This window comes from Bufo bufo, chromosome 1 (genome assembly GCF_905171765.1).
Source record: "Bufo bufo chromosome 1, aBufBuf1.1, whole genome shotgun sequence".
NCBI lineage: Eukaryota > Metazoa > Chordata > Amphibia > Anura > Bufonidae > Bufo > Bufo bufo.
In genome coordinates, this window is record NC_053389.1 from 221,865,075 (window position 1) to 221,886,913 (window position 21,839).

General features: G+C 41.6%; 2 protein-coding genes across 2 annotated transcripts in view; both read left to right on the top strand.

Annotated features, from left to right (window-relative positions):
• LOC121003647 (prostaglandin-E(2) 9-reductase-like) overlaps positions 1-21,839 on the top strand; it is a 122,165-nt gene that overhangs the window by 37,512 nt on the left and 62,814 nt on the right. The gene's annotated exons all lie outside the window — the stretch shown is intronic.
• On the top strand, positions 7,127-12,698 carry LOC121001065 (the record flags this gene model as incomplete). The annotated part of the gene is made up of 4 exons (XM_040432001.1): positions 7,127-8,097; positions 9,615-10,071; positions 12,247-12,391; positions 12,607-12,698. Coding segments are annotated over 4 exons (1,665 nt in total), but the record flags the coding sequence as incomplete, so codon positions are not given.

Below are 21,839 nucleotides of genomic sequence, written 5' to 3' on the forward strand. Positions count from 1 at the left end.
GTAGGCTTCCGTGGCCCAAATGTTCCAGCGTAAAAAAATGATGATGCCTTATAACCCTCTTGCCAACCGGTTGACCGATGGCTTGTCAGAACTGATAGCCCGCCAACTACTGCCATATAAACTGGTGGACTCGGAGGCCTTTAGAAAATTTGTGGCCATTGGAACACCGCAATGGAAGGTCCCAGGAAGGAAATATTTCTCCCAGAAGGGCATCCCAGAGCTATATGGCCACGTTTAGCAGCAAGAGAATGTATCTCTGGCACACAGTGTCAGTGCCAAGATACATCTGACCACAGACACGTGGTCTAGCAGACACGGGCAGTGAAGGTACATAACTTTTACTGCCCACTGGGTGAACCTTATGACGGCCACCAAGCATGTAACCCGTGGCACCCGTGTAGATTTGGTTTTACCACCACGGATTGCATGCAGGCCTGCCTCTTCTTCTCCTCCTCCTACTCCCTTCTCCCGCTCCTCCTCGGCTGACTCCTCCTTTTCCACTGCTACCGTCTCTTTCGCTGCGCCCCCCAAGATCCCCAGAACCTATTCGACATGCCAGGTGAGACGTTGCCATGCTGTGCTGCGTCTGTTCTGCCTGGAAGCCAAGAGCCACACGGGTCCTGCACTCCTATCAGCTTTGCGTTCACAGGCAGATCAGTGGCTAACCCTGCTCAATTTAACAATTGTTAAAGTGGTGTGCGACAACGGTGCCAATAAGCTGAGCACGCTAAAACAGGGCAAAATGACACACATGCCGTGCATGGCACACGTCCTGAACTTGGTCGTGCAGCGATTCGTTCTCAAATACCCTGGGGTACAGGACGTCTTGTGGCAGGCCAGGAAAATCTCTGGCCATTTCAGAAGATCTTACACGGCCTTGGCTCGCCTTTCTGACATTCAGCGGCGACACAACCTGCCCGTCAGACATCTTATTTGTGACTGCCCGACGCGATGGAATTCAACCTTGTATATGCTTAATAGGCTGCTCCAGCAGAAACGTGCAGTTAACGACTACCTGTACGAACTCTGCGGCAGGACAGGTTCTGGGGAGCTTGTTTTTTTTTTCACTGCGCCAGTGGCTGCTCATGTGCGACGCATGCAGACTTCTGCGGCCATTTGATGAGATCACCAAACTGGTCAGTCGCCGCCAGGGCACCATCAGTGACATCGTACCTTACGCCTTCTTTCTGTAGCGTGCATTGCGTCGTGTCATTGATCAAGCCGTCGAGGAGCAGGAGCAGGAAGATGAGGAAGTAGCAATGCTGGACAAAGTCCCATGGGGGGCTACTCCATCTGAGAAAAGTCAACAACAGTAGTCTGAAGATGAGTCAGAGGAGGATGGTGCCGGGGCAGATGAGGAGGAGCAAGAAGAGCATGCTTTAAATGTTTCTGGGATTCCTGGTGTTGTCCGTGGATGGGGGAGGAGAACGAGGGCGACATTATCCTGGATGATGAGCAGGAGCCAGGCCACTCCACCGCTTCTAATTTAGTGCAAATGGGGGCCTTCATGCTCCAGTGTTTGAAGAGGGACCCCATATAAAAAGCATAAAGGGCAAGGACCAGTACTGGGTGGCAACGTACTTAGACCCCTGGTACAAACACAAAATGGCGGACATGTTACCACCATCACAGAGGCCTGTCAGAATGCAGCACTTCCAGGCCTTGCTTCGAGATATTTAAACTCAGAGAAACTGTTGCAGGTACCAATCCAACAGTGCATGCAAGAAAAGGGCGGTTTGAAGATGTGTTGGTCACTTCAGATATGAGATCATTCTTGAAGCCAACCCATCGACAACCGTCCTCCGGATCCAGCCTCAGGGAACGCCTAGACCGACAGGTGTCCGACTACATCGGGTTAATAGCCGATGTGGACGCTCTGAGTAGCAATGAACCCCTGGACTACTGGGTGTGCAGGCTTGACCTGTGGCCAGAGCTGGCACAATTTGCCATGGAACTCTTGGCTTGCCCCTCGTCCAGTGTCCTGTCCGAAAGGATGTTCAGCGCAGCAGGGGGGATCGTGAATGATAAGCGCACTGACCTAGCTCACGACAGTGTGGACTACCTCACATTTCTAAAAATGAATGAGGCATGGATCTCGGAGGAATTCAACACATGTGACGAGTCGACCACGTTTGATTGAATTTCCTCATAACAGCCCACAAATATCCACCACCATCCAGAACAAATCATGGTCCCTGTCTTAGGTACCGTAAATACAGTGGCATAAAAGGCCTTTTAAGTCCGTTGAATGCCTAATTTTTGTGGCCTGTACTGGCCAACAGTTACATTTTTATCCTGTGACCGCCTAATGTCCCTCCAGCCACAGAATCCTACAAAGTTGTTTGCTGTCAGGTGAATGCCTATTGGCTAATTTCTGGGGCCTGTACTGGCAAGTTCTCACAACAATACTTAGTGCACCAATCACTAATATCTCATGAGACCTTATAAAATGTGAAGTTGTGTGTACCGCAAAAAAAATAATCGCATCATTAGGGATTTTCGCAATGGCGCTGTATATACAGCGATTGTTCTAACATGCATGTGAAATGTAATCAAATACACTGCATTAATGTCAAATTACTTACAGTGAGAAGTTCTTCCTCAACGTTGCGAAAATTGTTGCCAACCATCTTTTCTGATCGCATCCAACTTCGGTCTGGTGGAAACCAGTTGCTGTAGTAGGCCGCGCCTATTTTGCGCATGCACATACGCAAAAATTACATTGCCGATATTTCGCATTGAAAAAAATAATGAATGGAGATAGCAAATTTGAATAATACATCTGGTATGTCACTATCCATGTTGTGGGTCTATTTGTGCACTTCTAGTAATTATTTGGTGGCTGCAAATATGACCTGAAGATTCTTCAGGTTCGCCTGCCATTCAAGTCTATGGGGCCCGCTGCGAACACACGGTTTGCGAACATTTGAGCGTGAACACGCATTCGTGAACCATCCCGGCCAATGTTCGTCCATCACTAAATGCAGGCTAAATGACTTTGACTTTAAATACTTTAGAGTCCTTGTACTACAAATTGTCCTTTGTTTTACTTTTAAAGTCTCTTATTTCTGAACACAAAAATGTCTCTTTATGCCAAAACCTATGTGCAATGATAAGTAATACAAGGAAAGCTCTGACCTTATTCTAAAGAGCAGGATACTGCGATCTGAAGGTTTCTGGAACAAATGTCTGTCTTAAAGGAGACGTGTCTTTTCTTGATGTGTTGCGATGCTTGCGCCGACTTGCGATGCTCTGCGATGACTTGCGATGCTCTGTGCAGACTTGCGATGCGCTGGCTTGGATACGCTGCTGCAAGCTTTGGGCCTAGTGGCGGGAAACTAGCTGTCTGCAGTACATGGCCTCTTCGTGGATAGCGGTGCGGGCACTCTAGTTCTGGACTTTGGCCTCCCACCATGCGTCTCTTTCTCTCTCTAGGTGTCACGGTGGGTAGGATACAAGATACAATAAACACATAGAAAACCTCAAGACAAGCATCTAGGCCAGAAGCTGGGAATAAAGGTCACCTCCTGACAATTCCCTACCAGCTCTCCCTGGACTTCTGTGCCCACGTGACAGTACCCCCCCCTTCTACGGGTGACCTCCGGACACCCTGGCCCAACTTTATCCGGGTGGGCCGTGTGAAAGGCCCTCACCAGTCGGCTGGCACTATAACATCCACAGCCGGAACCCACATCCTCTCCTCGGGGCCGTATCCCCTCCAGTGTACCAGGTACTGAAAGGAACCCCGAAGAAAACATGAGTCGAGAACCCTAGAGATCTCGAACTCTAAATTGCCATCAACCAGAACAGGGGGAGGAGGCAATGGCGATGGTTCCACCGGTTTCACATATTTCTTCAGTAAAGACCTGTGAAACACATCATGGATCCTCCAGATCTGGGGAAGATCCAGACGAAACACCACAGGATTGACAACCGCAGATATTTTGTAAGGTCCAATAAATCTTGGACCCAGTTTCCAAGAAGGTACTCTCAGTTTAATATTTTTTGTAGATAACCACACCAGATCACCCACACACAGGTCCGGACCAGTTATACGTCTTGTCGTGCATTTTCATAAATGTACAATCTTATCTAAAGATATTATAGTCTAAATAGCAATGCCCATTGCCTTTAAGTGTAATCACAGATTGAACCAGAGTCTGATATTTCTCTATAGGATTGAAACAGGCCGAGATGAGGTTATGCTGAGTTCAGTTTGGGAACATGTTTGTAGAGACATAGGGTATATTGTCTTTAAAATTATTGTGAGCAGATGTAGTGTATCTGTTAATACTATAATGGGTCCTACAGACATGTATCTGTGAGAAACAACCATTTGAATAGCAATGTATTATTTTACTTCATTACAAAATCATTAGGGAGGTCTACTTTGTAGAAAGCATTGGGTGTATGAATGTCCCATTCATGCCTTCATAATTATATTCTATATATTCCTGTGTGGTGTATTTAAATTTGCAACATATCTTAACCAATGACTTATATGATATGTCATCTATGTATAACAGTGTATCGATGTGTGTATATATATATATATATATATATATATATATATATATATATATATAATTTAGAATATATATTTTATGCCGTATATATCCCACTAACCATATAGACTTTTAAGGTTTAGAAAAGTATTGGAGTTGCCTTCCTACTAATTGGTTTTCATGAGGAGAGCTAAATATTATTAGCCAGCCATGTAGGCAAGTTAATGAATCCGGATGTTAAGTAAAAGGAACCATTGTCCATTGTCCCTAAGAAGACAGTAGGAGATGGTGACTCCAACATGTCTAGATTAGGGGTAATTAAAATGTCGGGAAGAAACCCTTAATACTGATGTATGTTCAAGAGGTTAATAAGGTCATTATTAGATATTTAGAATTAATGTTGGAATTGTTATGTAGTACAACAGTGCCATCTAGAGGTAAATTGATAATAGTATGGCATTTTCACCAGTGTTCCAAGGGTTAAAATGACATCATTGGTATCTGCATACGAACACACCCATCTTGTCTGATTGGAGATCCCTAATCTAGAAGGGGAGGAATTCTTAGATAACATGGGGTATAAACTATGCATGTAAGAGGTTAGGAGAGCTATCTAGCTATCTATCCATCTATCTACACTCTTCAACTGAAACAACTGCAACTAACAATTTACTTCAACAACAAAAAGAAACTTGGATTAATTTTTGGTCACTGGAAGAGTTTTTTTGAGAACTGATTACACCCGAAACCTGTCCATCCTTGACTTGGTAACGTATGTTATATTTTGCTTGTGATATTATTAAGATATTCCTCTCAGCGTATAGTCAAGTGTTTCCATATTGTGGGAACGTATAGTGTTAATCACCTCCCTAATGCTAGTTGTCCTCTTAGCAAAGATGCATATTGCTAATGGGAGATTAGACATTATCTGAGTAGAGGAAAACTCTGGGAAATTATATTTCCATAGTCTGGTTGCTGAGTGGGATATAATATCATATTAATATCATTTATATTTTTGATTGTCATAGGCTGAGACAGAGTCAAGGGACAACATTTATTGTTCTTGTATTAATCTGTATTTTGTCATGTTATAACCTGTTGGTAAACAGAAAATCCTGAGCTTGTCTTGATGTATTAAGTATTGGTCTGTTTGATAAAGAAATTATCATTTATTTCTTATCATATGTTACTTTTAATAATTCTGTGCTGGTGAGAAAGTGATAGTGGATTATACCACCATCTAGTGGTGGTTTATTGGTACTGCGTCAATTTGTCTATCCATTGATCTTATGTCAGTTTTATATTGGAATTTTACTCATTTATAAATAAATTGTTACATATATTTTGCATAATTGATTGCCCCTTTGTTTTCATTAATTGCATAAATTAAATTTAGAGTCTCAAGATAAAAGAAAGGCGTTTTATGTCCGCCTAGTGGATTTCCTGACTGATTTCCATTTTTTATTATTTTATTAATTTTTATATTTTTATATAAAATATTTATATTTTATATAAAAGATATACCTTGACATATATGGAGGCACTGCTGAGATCTTGAGATATTTCTATAAATTATTTATGCAAATAGTGAAAAATTCTACACTTCTTCTTAGCTTGTTATTATTATCTGTATTGATTATTACTTATTGATCAGAATAATGAGTGTAACAGGCAGCGGCCCAGGTAATAGCCAGGCTATAGCAGATAGTCCATCTGACCCAGGAAAGATAATATCTAAGGTTATCGGATATGTTTATTCCCGTTTGAAATTAGATAAAAATATAGATGAATGGACTAATGAGCTGCAGGCAAGAGCCTATGAAGAACGTGGGGATATATGGAAGTTAGGTGGCATGGTTGATAGTTACCTGACATATATGGATTTGGCAAATGATAATTCCAAGAGGGACCAACACCTCTTATCTGCATTGCCACCTGTTTTGTATGCATTGTTTGAGGTCAGTACTCTTTCTAAAGATAGGTATGAGTCTATAATGGGTACAAAAAGATATGTATCCAAGATGGAATCAGAACTAAAATCCGCAGAAGCGATGATCAAAGACTTAGAGTACAACCTTAGTCACAGCCATGATGCATACCAAAAGGCAAAAAATGATTTAGAGGATTTATATCGTCAGTATTCCAAAACTAAGCAGACAGATGGATCAGCCCATAATATAGTCAATGCTGAAAGGGATCCATCTAACGCTGTGGGATCTCCTGACCCTCCATGTCTTACTCCCCAACATCCAGACATGTCATCACATGCTCCTAAAGCAGGCCCCATCCAAGACACTCAGCAACCTGAAAGTGTTGGTGTGATAACACAGGAGGCATTAACCCAATTGAACCAGGCATTGCAAACTGTAACCACCTTACTAGGTGCCAGTAATATGGAAGCCCCTAGAAGTGTCTCTCCTCATATTCCCTTGGATAGACATGTTAGGGTTAGGGTTAAATCACCTGTGCAATATGTGTCTCATGAGAGTGGGGAAAGCGCATGTGAGTCTGATAGTGATGTGGGAAAGCATGTATCTTACTCCCTGCCACGCAGACAGATGTTTGCCCACAAAGAGGATCAGGGTCCCAGGCGACCATCATATGCTGAGGTGGTCTCTAGGAAGAAAAATTACCAGTATTCAGAAAAGGATCAAAATTCATCCAGCATAATTAAGTTTTTAAATACCACTGTGTCCAAGTTCTCTAAGAAAGGTTCTTCTCAGATAGCGAATCACTTAGAACTGTATGAATCCACTATGGATTCTTTAAAATTATACTCTGATGCTGACAGAATCAGATTCCTTCCATGGGCATTTGATGATAAATATCGTCATTACTTTACCTCTTTTAGGGAGAGAGGAATTCAAGATTGGCCAAGTGTTTTGCATGAAGTTAAACTAGAATTCGGACCTTACCGAACCATTACTGCTGCAAAACGGGACATATATAAGCTTACATGTAGGCCCAATCAAAGTCCCCGTGAATTCCTCTCTATCCTTAAAAATGCCTATGGGTTAGCATATAGATCCCCAAACTGGGAATCTGAAGAGTTTAAGCAGCTGTTCTATGACGCTATGCCAACCCAGATCAAACTTAGCCTAGCCAGAGATCTGGATATTGAAGCTCCCTTGGATAGGTTGGTGACGGCTGCCACCACGCTGTATAATATCAGTGAATGCCATGAAACAGGTGAGAGAAGATTTAAAAAATCCCCAGAGCAAAATATAGCTGAAGCTAAGGTAAACCCTAGCTTGGGATTTGAAACACAGCCACGTAAGTATTCTCAGTCTACAGGTCCTGTCCAACAAACCCAGCAACAACAGGTAAGACCCAAGCAAACCAAGCCCCAAAATCCCAACGGGTCAGAGGGGGATAATTCTGGTGCTGGGAGGTCTAACTACCGTCCATATTACAATAATGGTCCCCAATATAGGTCCTATTACAATAGGGATTCCCAGGGTTACAGACGCTGGAATAACAGGCCCAGACAACAGAGGGAAGATAGGCAGGAACCCTTAAACTCACCTAGGAGTAGGTCACCCACCAATAATCAGGGCGCCTCACAAAACCAAAATATGCGCAAACCAAACAGGTTTGATCAGCTGGCAGAACAAGTGGCCCAGTTGAATGACATTGTGAGAAAGTTGTCCCAGGTATCCCCAGGAAAACAGCCTGAACCTTTTTTAGGGGCAACTCCAGGTCCCAGCTCAACATCATAAAGCAGTTTGGGCCGGGTCAGAACCCAGGCCACTGCAAGGCTATTAAGATGGATGTGAAAGGATCTGATGTGATTACTAATACCATTTCTCCTTGCAGTACCCCTGACCCTAAGATTGGGGCCAGGGAGGAGGTGTCTAATGTTTTATTTGTCTTACAGTCTAATCGTGTCGATCCCTGCGACCATGCGTCTATTCCAGAGTGTGATCCCATCATCCCAGCCTCTAGTCATGAATCAGCTGTAAACTGTGATATAATCCAGTTTTCCCCAAGGGTGGGGGCCGATGCTGCTCCTCCAACTTCTCCTGTGAGACACAGGAATGCAGAGGTCACGAAGCTGCAGAGAGGTCAAACCCTACAGAGGAATCATATGAGTAAACATTCTAATTTCTTGTGTGATTTATTCCAGGTTGACGGCCGATATTTTGTGGAATCATATCTCCAAAATGAACTTATCGGACCAATCAAAAGTTTACTCGACACCGGATCACAAGCCACCATCTTATCATATAGTTATTTCCAAAAGATTCTGGATCTGACGACAAAGAAGCCGAGATTAAGATCATTTGATGGCTCTTTGATAAGTGTAGGTGGAGATGCTTTACAGGTAAAAGGTACATCGTGGTTGACATTTAGAATTGGCAAAAAGACCATTAGACACCCCACATTGATTGTGGATCTTCCATATGATCGGCTGATCATAGGAATTGACCTTATGAAAAGGTTGAGTACCATAATAGACTTCATTAATGAAGCAGTCTGGACTCAGGTGAAGACACCCATTGCATATGAACTCTCTTGCAATGCACAAACACAACGCAGTTGTCACGTGATTGAAGAGAGGCCTAACTCGATTGAAGTTCATTTCAGGAACAATCAAATGCCGGATGTCACAATCCTAAACAATGGTAAGCCCGAGGAAGCTGTCAACGGTGCCGCTCACATCATTACCATCCAGAGGGACAGAATCGAAAAGGTAACCTTGGATGATGATGTATTAACTATTTCTCTTGAAGGAGGAAATCACAAAGTCGCGGACCTGACCAAACATACTCAATCCATGGTACGGATTGAAAAGGTCAATGACAATTTATTGATTCCCATACAAGTGAACAATATAACCCGGGTGAAATATGCCAAACTGGATCTGAAATCCGAAGCCAGCTACATAAGTTTAGGACTCTTAAAACAGGTCCCCAATCCTAAAATGATTAAAAGTTTCTCTTCACAGGAACAATGGGTTCATGATCTGGATGGAAATTCCCAGAGTCATAATGTGGTTGCAAGATGTCTTTTGTCTATCTCCATAGGAAATAAGACCACGGAACACGTTTTCATCGTGATAAATGGACCACGATACCAAATGTATATAGGTAACGACCTTCTACACAGATTTGCTGTACAGATTGATCTGGTGAATAAAACCTTATGGTCCAGATTACCAGGAGACCCAGAGGGATTCCAGGATGTAGAGCAAGCTTTGAGAGGGGGACAACAGATGCCCTACGCCGTAAGTATTGAGGTTGCTGAAGAGGTTGAAATCCCTGAAGGATGCAAACCGTTTCTTCTCCCCATTCAAGTGAAAAAGGGACAGAAACTGAAGAATGCAGATGCCTTGATCTGTTTATCCAACCGGATGCAACAACTCGGCCTAAAGTTAAAGCCTACTCCCATGATAAACGTCCATCAGGTTCCATTACAGATGGTAGTCCATAATATGATTCCCCATAGCATATCTTTGCAAAAGGACACCGTAATTGGTTTAGCTATGGAATCAGAATACTACACTTTTGGATTCCAGAATGATGTTATTGGACTTATTCCTGATGAATACCTGACGGAAGAACAGGTAGTAGAACAAAGTTTTTCCTCAACCCCTGAGGGGTTATTCAATATACACTCTGTTTATCCTTTCAGCTCTGAAGAAGGTACATGCCACATCGAAGAAACATCATTGGTTTTCAACCATGAGATCGATGAGAGGGAGTACGAATCCTGCCAACAAGGAAAGGATAAGGTACACTACACCCAAAATGACTTAACCAGTGAGCTTGAAGAAGCCTACGAGTTAAGTCAGCCGGAAATCTTTTCAGAATTTCAGGAGCGGGTGGAGGAACAAGTCTCTATAGCTGATGCATGCTCCGATGAGTCAGAGCGTCAACAGCTAAAGGAGCTCTTCACAGAGTTCCAGGACATGTTCGCCAAGGATTCTTATGACTGTGGAGAAACAGACATACATGTTGCAAGGATCCAGACAGATCCAGATGCACCCCCTGTCTTTGTCAAACAATACCGACTTCCGCTGGCGGCTTACGAGTCACTATCGGAAATCGTTAAAAACCTGGAGAGGAGGGGCATTATCCGTCCAATACACAGCTCGTTCAATCATCCGATACTTGGGGTCCTCAAACCCAATGGTCAATTTCGTCTCTGCTCGGACCTAAGACAATTAAACAAACGTGTTTACATGTCCGGATGGCCCGTGCCGTATATTGACCAATGTTTGGCACAAATTCAAGGATCAAAAATCTTCACCGCCCTTGACTGTGCACAAGGATACTGGACGATTAAAATTGACGAGAGGGATCAGTACAAATTGGCCTTCACATTTGGAAAGCAACAATATGCATGGACCCGACTGCCCTTCGGGTACATAAATGCGGGCCATGAATTTGCTGTGTTCATGCATAAGGCAATGCCTGATGCCACTGAACGAGGTACCTTATCCTATGTGGATGACATCCTAATCAAAAGCACAACTTTTGAGGAACACATTGTAGAACTGAGGCATGTACTAACCCAGCTGAGGAAAGCTGGTGTGAAACTTTCTTTTCAGAAGGCTCAATGGTGTCGTGCCAAGGTCAATTTCCTAGGTCACGAAATCACTGCTGATGGAATCAACCCACAGAAGAAGAAGGTGGAAGCAGTGATCAACACCAAGTCACCTACAAATCTCAAGGAGTTGAGATCATTCTTGGGCATGATGAACTATTCACGTAAGTTTATAGATAATTATGCCGAAATTACAAAACCTCTTTTGCAGTTACTGAAGAAAGGAGTAAAATGGGAATGGAGTGAGCGTCATGAGCAAGCTGTGAATGAACTCAAGGCCAAACTTATCCAGGCTCCATGCCTTGCCTATCCAGAAGGGGGAAAACCTTTCTTCGTGGAAACAGGTTTCACTGACAAAAGCATGAGTGCAGTCCTTTTCCAAAAACAGGAAAACTGGAACAGAATCATTGCCTATGCCAGCAAATCCTTGTCACCAGTAGAGGTAAAATTCAATAGCTGTGAGAAAGCCTTACTGTCAACTGTGTGGGCTTTACAATATTTCAGGAGTTTTATACAAGGTGAAAGAATCATTGTGGAGACTGCACACCAACCGCTGCAATACTTGCAGAGTGATCGGATAAGGGATGGAAATCTGTCAAATAGCAGGATAACCGCCTGGACGATGTCCTTAATGGGATGGCCGTTGGAGATCAGGTATAAACAAAATAATAAGAACCCAGTTGCTCAAGGATTAGCTGAACTCCATGATTGTACCAATGCGGAACATCAAGGTGAGTCGCAGGAGAATGACTTCCTGGAGGAACAATCATCATCCCCATATAAATCTTATGAAGAGGAGTACTGCAAATCATTACCATGTGTATATGTAGACGGCTGTTCCTTCCATGCCGATGTAGGATCCGAACACACGCTGGTTGCAGGTGTCGGAATCGTGTGGAAAAATATGTTCCCAGAGATATCCGTTGGATACAAAATTGGTTCCAAAAGCAGCCAGGTTGCAGAGCTTACTGCTGTGTACAAAGCCGTACAAATGGCTATCAAATATGATGTTAAGGAGTTTGTAATCATCACAGATTCTGATTATATTCGTAATAGCTTTGTGGAATATTTCCCCGGATGGAAAAGATCCAACATGATGAGAAGCAACAACAAGCCAGTCAAGCATGGTAAGATGTTTTGTAAGATTGACGAGATGGTTACCACCCACGGTCTTACAATTTACTGGAAAAAGGTAAAGGGTCATTCAAAGTATCCAGGTATGGATAAAGAAGGGAATGACCTAGCAGATTCCCTCGCCAAACAAGCAGCCATTGACGGAGAAGTCTTTGACGTTGATGACCTCATGGGAACTATGCAAGTGGATGCGACGACAAGAAGTCAGGCCCAAAAGGGAACTGAAGCTAATGTGTTGCAATGGAGCCAAGATTCCCCTAGTGAGGATCTCATTGCAGGCCAAAAGGGGGATCCAGTTATTGGTCTCTTTTATAACTACATTCTGGATCCACAGAATTGTCCCATAAATACAGAAGACTGTGATGGTAAGGAGGAGTTACGGATTTTGATGAAGGGTAAGTCCCAATTCTCATTACAGGATGGATTGCTGATAAGGACCTCAAAGAACGGTATCACGCAATGGGTAGTACCCGCAGCGTATCGAGGTCTGATGCTACAACATGCCCATGATGCCCCAACAGCTGGACATCGAGGTGAGAAACTAACATACGAGTTATTACGGGACTACGCTTACTGGCCGCATATGTTACAAGACGTGCGAACATATTGTCAAGGATGTCTAATATGCCCTCAATTCCAGCCACAAGGACCCACTCATCGGGCACCACTGATGAAAAGGGGGATGTCCATGCCATGGTCAGACATCCAAATTGATTTCATTGGACCAGTAACCACATCATCAAAAGGCAACAGATACATGTTAACCGTAACTTGTTTGTTCACAAAATGGGTAGAATGTTTGCCGTGCAAAACATGCAGTTCAAGCGTATGTGCATCTCTGCTCATTAACCACATATTCTCAAGGTTTGGTCTTCCCCAACGCATCGAGTCCGATCGTGGAAGTCATTTTACTAGTGAAGTGATGACAAAGATGTGGGAAATACTGGGGGTAAAAAGGAAGCTGCATATAGCTTATCGGCCAGCCTCTAGTGGTGGAGTGGAGCGCTACAACCAATCCATCGTGAACGTTCTAAAAAAATTTGTCAATGAATCTGGTAAGGACTGGGATGTCAAACTGCCTTTGGTTCTTATGGCCATCAGGGCCACCCCAAGCGCAGCAACCAAACTTTCTCCCTTCGAGATGATCACAGGAAGGAAGATGGTGTTACCCCAGCATTTATTATACAGGACAACAGATCATAATTTGATAAATGCTACAACATCGCATCAATATGTGGAAAATTTACGCAAGCACTTTCAGCATGCTTTTGCGTTTGCCCAGAAGAATATAGAGAAAGCCGCAGTGAGTGCTAAAACATACTACGATCTGAAAACTACTCAGAAGGAGTATCAAATTTCCGATCAGGTTTATCTCTATAACTTCGCTCGGGATCAAGTGAAGGAGAGAAAATTCCTACCTTCATGGAAAGGACCTTATGTCATTATTGAAAAGTTGTCACCAGTGGTATACAAGATAAAAATCCCTAAGGGGGATGAATTTATGGAAAAATGGGTGCATATTAATCAATTACGTGTTTGTCATCCTAGCTCACGACTTCGAGAGATAGAAGGAGTCTGAGGAGATTTTACAGTTCCAGCTAAAGACGAAAATTAGGATTGGTATTGTATGAACAAACGTGTATACTAACCCATTCTCACATGTGTTTCCTCTATAACTAAACATCTCTTAACTAACCTCTAAAATAAGGAACTTACCCTGTTCAAGAAAAGAACCTATGCCAATCAAAAATATATGATAGCATTAACTCTTTTCTTACAGGATAAAAAGTGAAAGATGCATATACTCATATTTTGTCATACAATATTTTAGGCGCAAGATGCCGACTAAGATCATTGCCATCATCTATGTCATCCTAATCTTGGGGAAAGAATTCCACGCCGAACCGATTGTTGTGCCAGGTCCTTCATCCGGAATCATGCTGCAGGACACCGCGGGATTCATTCTGACGAACAAGAGGATTTTGTCCCAGAAGATTTACATCAGCCTGGATCCACGCGTCTTCATCGAAAAACAATTCAACGTGTCTGAGATCCTGTCACCGGAGATCCAAACCTGGTACCAAACGCATATCGGATATTCCCAAGAACGGATTACGCAAATACTGGAACAAGCGAGAAAGACCTTGACCAGAGAGCAGCTTTCTACGAGTCAAAGACCGAGACGGTTTATTTCTGTCATTGTTGCCGCTATAATCTTTAGCGTAGTGGGCGCTGTCATTGCCACAGGTGTAACCGTTGCCAATTCCATCTCCATTAAAACATTGGAACTGGAGATCGGTTCACTGAAAAGTAACTTACTAAGTATACATGCGGAGATGAAGAATCAAAACAAACATTCATCGAACTTATATCCTGTTTTGCAGGATCTATGGAATGGTTGAGTTTGCGGACCATCCAAAACAGTGCGTTGGATAAGATTATTCAAAAAGACTTTAGGTAAACTATGGCTAAAACACCATAGACAAAGTCTGCGCGCCGTGACCCATGAAGAAGACATATGAAAAGTTTTTGACATTCCAAATATATTCTCACTTTGTGGAATATTTTGGAATGAAGGGGGATTTGTCGTGCATTTTCATAAATGTACAATCTTATCTAAAGATATTATAGTCTAAATAGCAATGCCCATTGCCTTTAAGTGTAATCACAGATTGAACCAGAGTCTGATATTTCTCTATAGGATTGAAACAGGCCGAGATGAGGTTATGCTGAGTTCAGTTTGGGAACATGTTTGTAGAGACATAGGGTATATTGTCTTTAAAATTATTGTGAGCAGATGTAGTGTATCTGTTAATACTATAATGGGTCCTACAGACATGTATCTGTGAGAAACAACCATTTGAATAGCAATGTATTATTTTACTTCATTACAAAATCATTAGGGAGGTCTACTTTGTAGAAAGCATTGGGTGTATGAATGTCCCATTCATGCCTTCATAATTATATTCTATATATTCCTGTGTGGTGTATTTAAATTTGCAACATATCTTAACCAATGACTTATATGATATGTCATCTATGTATAACAGTGTATCGATGTGTGTGTATATATATATATATATATATATATATATATATATATAATTTAGAATATATATTTCTATGCCGTATATATCCCACTAACCATATAGACTTTTAAGGTTTAGAAAAGTATTGGAGTTGCCTTCCTACTAATTGGTTTTCATGAGGAGAGCTAAATATTATTAGCCAGCCATGTAGGCAAGTTAATGAATCCGGATGTTAAGTAAAAGGAACCATTGTCCATTGTCCCTAAGAAGACAGTAGGAGATGGTGACTCCAACATGTCTAGATTAGGGGTAATTAAAATGTCGGGAAGAAACCCTTAATACTGATGTATGTTCAAGAGGTTAATAAGGTCATTATTAGATATTTAGAATTAATGTTGGAATTGTTATGTAGTACAACAGTGCCATCTAGAGGTAAATTGATAATAGTATGGCATTTTCACCAGTGTTCCAAGGGTTAAAATGACATCATTGGTATCTGCATACGAACACACCCATCTTGTCTGATTGGAGATCCCTAATCTAGAAGGGGAGGAATTCTTAGATAACATGGGGTATAAACTATGCATGTAAGAGGTTAGGAGAGCTATCTAGCTATCTATCCATCTATCTACACTCTTCAACTGAAACAACTGCAACTAACAATTTACTTCAACAACAAAAAGAAACTTGGATTAATTTTTGGTCACTGGAAGAGTTTTTTTGAGAACTGATTACACCCGAAACCTGTCCATCCTTGACTTGGTAACGTATGTTATATTTTGCTTGTGATATTATTAAGATATTCCTCTCAGCGTATAGTCAAGTGTTTCCATATTGTGGGAACGTATAGTGTTAATCACCTCCCTAATGCTAGTTGTCCTCTTAGCAAAGATGCATATTGCTAATGGGAGATTAGACATTATCTGAGTAGAGGAAAACTCTGGGAAATTATATTTCCATAGTCTGGTTGCTGAGTGGGATATAATATCATATTAATATCATTTATATTTTTGATTGTCATAGGCTGAGACAGAGTCAAGGGACAACATTTATTGTTCTTGTATTAATCTGTATTTTGTCATGTTATAACCTGTTGGTAAACAGAAAATCCTGAGCTTGTCTTGATGTATTAAGTATTGGTCTGTTTGATAAAGAAATTATCATTTATTTCTTATCATATGTTACTTTTAATAATTCTGTGCTGGTGAGAAAGTGATAGTGGATTATACCACCATCTAGTGGTGGTTTATTGGTACTGCGTCAATTTGTCTATCCATTGATCTTATGTCAGTTTTATATTGGAATTTTACTCATTTATAAATAAATTGTTACATATATTTTGCATAATTGATTGCCCCTTTGTTTTCATTAATTGCATAAATTAAATTTAGAGTCTCAAGATAAAAGAAAGGCGTTTTATGTCCGCCTAGTGGATTTCCTGACTGATTTCCATTTTTTATTATTTTATTAATTTTTATATTTTTATATAAAATATTTATATTTTATATAAAAGATATACCTTGACAGTCTCTTGTCAGCCATTCGCTTATAACTCTCACCCATATTCTCCAAATTAACTTGGATCCTCCGCCAGATAGAAGACAAGGCAGAAGAAAATCTCTCCTTCTCTGGCATCCCAGAGGAACCAGTCCCAGAAAAGGTACCAAACTGAGGATGAAAACCGTATGCGCCAAAAAATGGCGACTTACCCGTGGACTCCTGCCTACGGTTATTCAAAGCAAACTCTGCTAGAGATAAGAATGAGGACCAGTCCTCCTGGTTCTCAGCCACCAAACACCTCAAGTAGGTCTACAGGTTTTGGTTAGTACGCTCTGTCTGCCCATTAGACTGCGGATGAAAAGCCGAAGAGAACGACAGTTGATCACCAAGACGAGAGCAGAACGCTCTCCAAAACCTGGAAACAAACTGCGTGCCCCTATCAGAAACCACATCCGAGGGAATGCCATCTAATTTCACAATGTTATCAACAAAAACCTGAGCAAGAGTCTTAGCATTGGGCAAACTAGCTAACGATACAAAGTGAGCCATTTTACTAAAACGGTCCACAACCACCAAAATCACGGTTTTCCCAGAGGAACTGGGCAGATCAGTAATAAAGTCCATAGACAAGTGCGTCCAAGGACAAGATGGAATAGACAAAGGAAGAAGTAAACCAGACGGTCGAGTGTGAGCAACCTTCTTTTTTTTTTTTTTTTTTAAAAGGCTTTATTTTTCCATTTTCACAGAAATAAACAAACTTTAAATAGGGGAACAACCCCCTCAACAAGGTGTAACCTCGAACATCACATTCAATTGACAGGCAAGATAATAGCATTACATACAGGGAGTGCAGAATTATTAGGCAAGTTGTATTTTTGAGGATTAATTTGATTATTGAACAACAACCATGTTCTCAATGAACCCAAAAAACTCATTAATATCAAAGCTGAATATTTTTGGAAGTAGTTTTTAGTTTGTTTTTAGTTTTAGCTATTTTAGGGGGATATCTGTGTGTGCAGGTGACTATTACTGTGCATAATTATTAGGCAACTTAACAAAAAACAAATATATACCCATTTCAATTATTTATTTTTACCAGTGAAACCAATATAACATCTCAACATTCACAAATATACATTTCTGACATTCAAAAACAAAACAAAAACAAATATAGCCACCTTTATTTGCAAGGACACTCAAAAGCCTGCCATCCATGGATTCTGTCAGTGTTTTGATCTGTTCACCATCAACATTGCGTGCAGCAGCAACCACAGCCTCCCAGACACTGTTCAGAGAGGTGTACTGTTTTCCCTCCTTGTAAATCTCACATTTGATGATGGACCACAGGTTCTCAATGGGGTTCAGATCAGGTGAACAAGGAGGCCATGTCATTAGATTTTCTTCTTTTATACCCTTTCTTGCCAGCAACGCTGTGGAGTACTTGGACGCGTGTGATGGAGCATTGTCCTGCATGAAAATCATGTTTTTCTTGAAGGATGCAGACTTCTTCCTGTACCACTGCTTGAAGAAGGTGTCTTCCAGAAACTGGCAGTAGGACTGTGAGTTGAGCTTGACTCCATCCTCAACCCGAAAAGGCCCCACAAGCTCATCTTTAATGATACCAGCCCAAACCAGTACTCCACCTCCACCTTGCTGGCGTCTGAGTCGGACTGGAGCTCTCTGCCCTTTACCAATCCAGCCACGGGCCCATCCATCTGGCCCATCAAGACTCACTCTCATTTCATCAGTCCATAAAACCTTAGAAAAATCAGTCTTGAGATATTTCTTGGCCCAGTCTTGACGTTTCAGCTTGTGTGTCTTGTTCAGTGGTGGTCGTCTTTCAGCCTTTCTTACCTTGGCCATGTCTCTGAGTATTGCACACCTTGTGCTTTTGGGCACTCCAGTGATGTTGCAGCTCTGAAATATGGCCAAACTGGTGGCAAGTGGCATCTTGGCAGCTGCACGCTTGACTTTTCTCAGTTCATGGGCAGTTATTTTGCGCCTTGGTTTTTCCACACGCTTCTTGCGACCCTGTTGACTATTTTGAATGAAACGCTTGATTGTTCGATGATCACGCTTCAGAAGCTTTGCAATTTTAAGAGTGCTGCATCCCTCTGCAAGATATCTCACTATTTTTGACTTTTCTGAGCCTGTCAAGTCCTTCTTTTGACCCATTTTGCCAAAGGAAAGGATATATTTCCTAATAATTATGCACACCTAATATAGGGTGTTGATGTCATTAGACCACACCCCTTCTCATTACAGAGATGCACATCACCTAATATGCTTAATTGGTAGTAGGCTTTCGAGCCTATACAGCTTGGAGTAAGACAACATGCATAAAGAGGATGATGTGGTCAAAATACTCATTTGCCTAATAATTCTGCACTCCCTGTATGAGATCGTGAAAACTCAGATCCGATGGTATATTCTAACCCACAGGCGTTCCCATGGTTACGGGGACGCTTGTCGGGGAGCAGTATGCCAAAGTGGAATAATAGTACACATTGGAAAAAAAAAAGACGAATATTCTAAATAACGAATTTATTCGCTCTATTGCTATAACTTCGTCTTTTAGAATATTACGAATATTCTAAAAAATGAAGTTATAGCAATATAGCGAATATTCGCAAAATACACATATAGACTGCAATTTAGCTAATATAGTGCTATAGTAATTTTTTTAATAGTGTACATATTTTCCAAAACCGAAGTTCAGAAGAGGCAAAAATAATTAGACAAAAAAAAAAAAGATTATAGCACCAGATTAGCTAAATTACAGTCTATATGTGTATTTTACGAATATTCGTAATATTGCTCTAACTTCGTCTTTTAGAATATTCGTAATATTCTAAAAGACGAAGTTATAGCTATATATAGAATATTCGTAAAATACACATATTAGCCTAGCCATAGTCATAGGAACGTTGCCTTATACTGTCAAAAGAAAAATCGCAATACGCGAATAATTAAATCGTATGTTATTCTCAATAAATAGAATAATGACGAATATTCGATTTCAACGAATTTAAGACGAATATTCAATCAAATATTCGCGAAATATCGCAAAATCGAATATGGCACCTCCCGCTCATCACTACTCATTAGTAGCTTTCAAAGTATCCCTAGCTATGCGAGGAATGGAATTATTCCATAAAAGGGCGTTAGTAAGCGGTCTAGGGTCTAAAAATGAGATTTCTGCAAAGTTAAAGGGGTTGCTCTATAGATGTACAGTAACTTAGGAAGAAGGATCATTTTAAATATATAAATGCGTCCTATCAGTGACAGTGGTAGCGCCTCCCAATCTTTCCGTTTTTGAGAGATGTATTTAACTACCGGGTTTATATTCAAATCTATAAATTGGGTGACATCTTTATGTATGACTATCCCCAGGTATGTGAAGTTACTCACCACCTGAAGTGATGACCTGGGTGAGACACTCTGAGGGGAAAACTCCTCAACCAAATATAATGCTGATTTGGCCCAATTAATCCGTAGTCCTGAAAATGTTCCATATACATCCACTATCTCCAGTAAGGCTTCCAAAGAATGGCCTACATCTCCCAAGTATATCAGCATATCATCCGCATAAAGCGAGATCTTTTCGGATATACCTGCAATGTCCCAGCCTTGTATTCTACTACTGCCTGCTATATACACCGATAGCGGTTCCATTACTAAAGCAAACAGAAGGGGTGACAAAGGACACCCCTGTCTGGTGCCTCTTTTCAGCGCAAACGACTTAGACAAATATCCATTGACTCTTACCCTAGCCGTCGGTTGTAAATATAGCAAATGCAACCACTGGAGGAAATTTTTGGAAACCCCCATTTTCTTTAGGACTTCCCACATAAATCCCCATTCGATCGAATCGAATGCCTTCTCGTTATCCAACGAGGCAATCGCTCTGCTGCCTGCATTATCATGTGTGATTTGTAGGTTTGTAAAAAGGCATCTCAGGTTTATGTCTGTCGTTTTCCCGGGCATGAAACCGGATTGATCCATGCCTACTACAGATGAAATGACTGACACCAATCTACTAGCCAGCACCTTAGCCAATAGCTTAGCGTCTGAATTTATCAACGATATGGGCCTATATGAGCCACACTGATCCGGAGGCTTCCCCGCTTTGTGTATGACCACTATAGTAGCTTCATGGAACGATGTTGTCAAGGCCCCACCCTCCAGAGCATACATAAATAGTTTACTGAGCCTCTGACTCACTTCCTCAATCTGGAAATTGTACCACTCCACAGGGAAGCCATCCGGACCACGAGTCTTTCCTTTTGCTATAGATAATATTGCATGCTGGATTTCCTGCGGGACTATGGGGCCATCTAATAATTGCTTCTCTGAATGTGCTAGCTCCGTCACCGGGATAGTATCCAGAAAAAGTGCTATTTTCTCTGCAGTTTTAGAGGAATATAAGGAGGAGTAATAACTAGCAAATTGGTCATATATTTCCTCTGGTGCAGTAAAGAGTACACCCTGTCCATCCCTAATAGCTGGTACTACTGTTAGTGGGATTTCTGTTTTAGCCAGATACGCCAAAGTTCTCCCGCCCCTATCCCCTTCAGAAAATATGTTTTGTTTCTGAACCATGAGACGTTTCTGTGTGAATTCAGTTAAGTATAAATTGTATTGTCTTTGAGCTAGAAACCAAAGTGATTGATGCTCTGGCGTGGGGTCATCTATATATGCTTTTTCTGCAATATAAAACTTTCCCTCTAATTTCACCCGCAAAGAGAGCAGTTCCGTCTTATGTGTTGCTATCGCCGCTATTAGTACACCTCTCAAGACAGCCTTACTTGCGTCCCATACCACCAGTGGATTGGAGGAGCCCTCATTGACTTCCCAATATGTTGAAATAGCTTCCCTACACGCCACTCCCACAGGAAGGACGTCCAACCACCTTGGATTCAACCGCCAAGTAGAACGCGGCCTACTGCTCGGCAATGTAAGGATTATCTGCAAGGGGGCATGATCTGAAATACCCCTCGGCAGATACTCTGCAGCTTTCACCCATAAAAGCCCCTCTTGATTTGTAAAGGCCAGATCAATACGGGACAATGTGTTGACAGAGGTCGAGTGACATGAGTATTGCTTTGTGTTAGGGTACAAG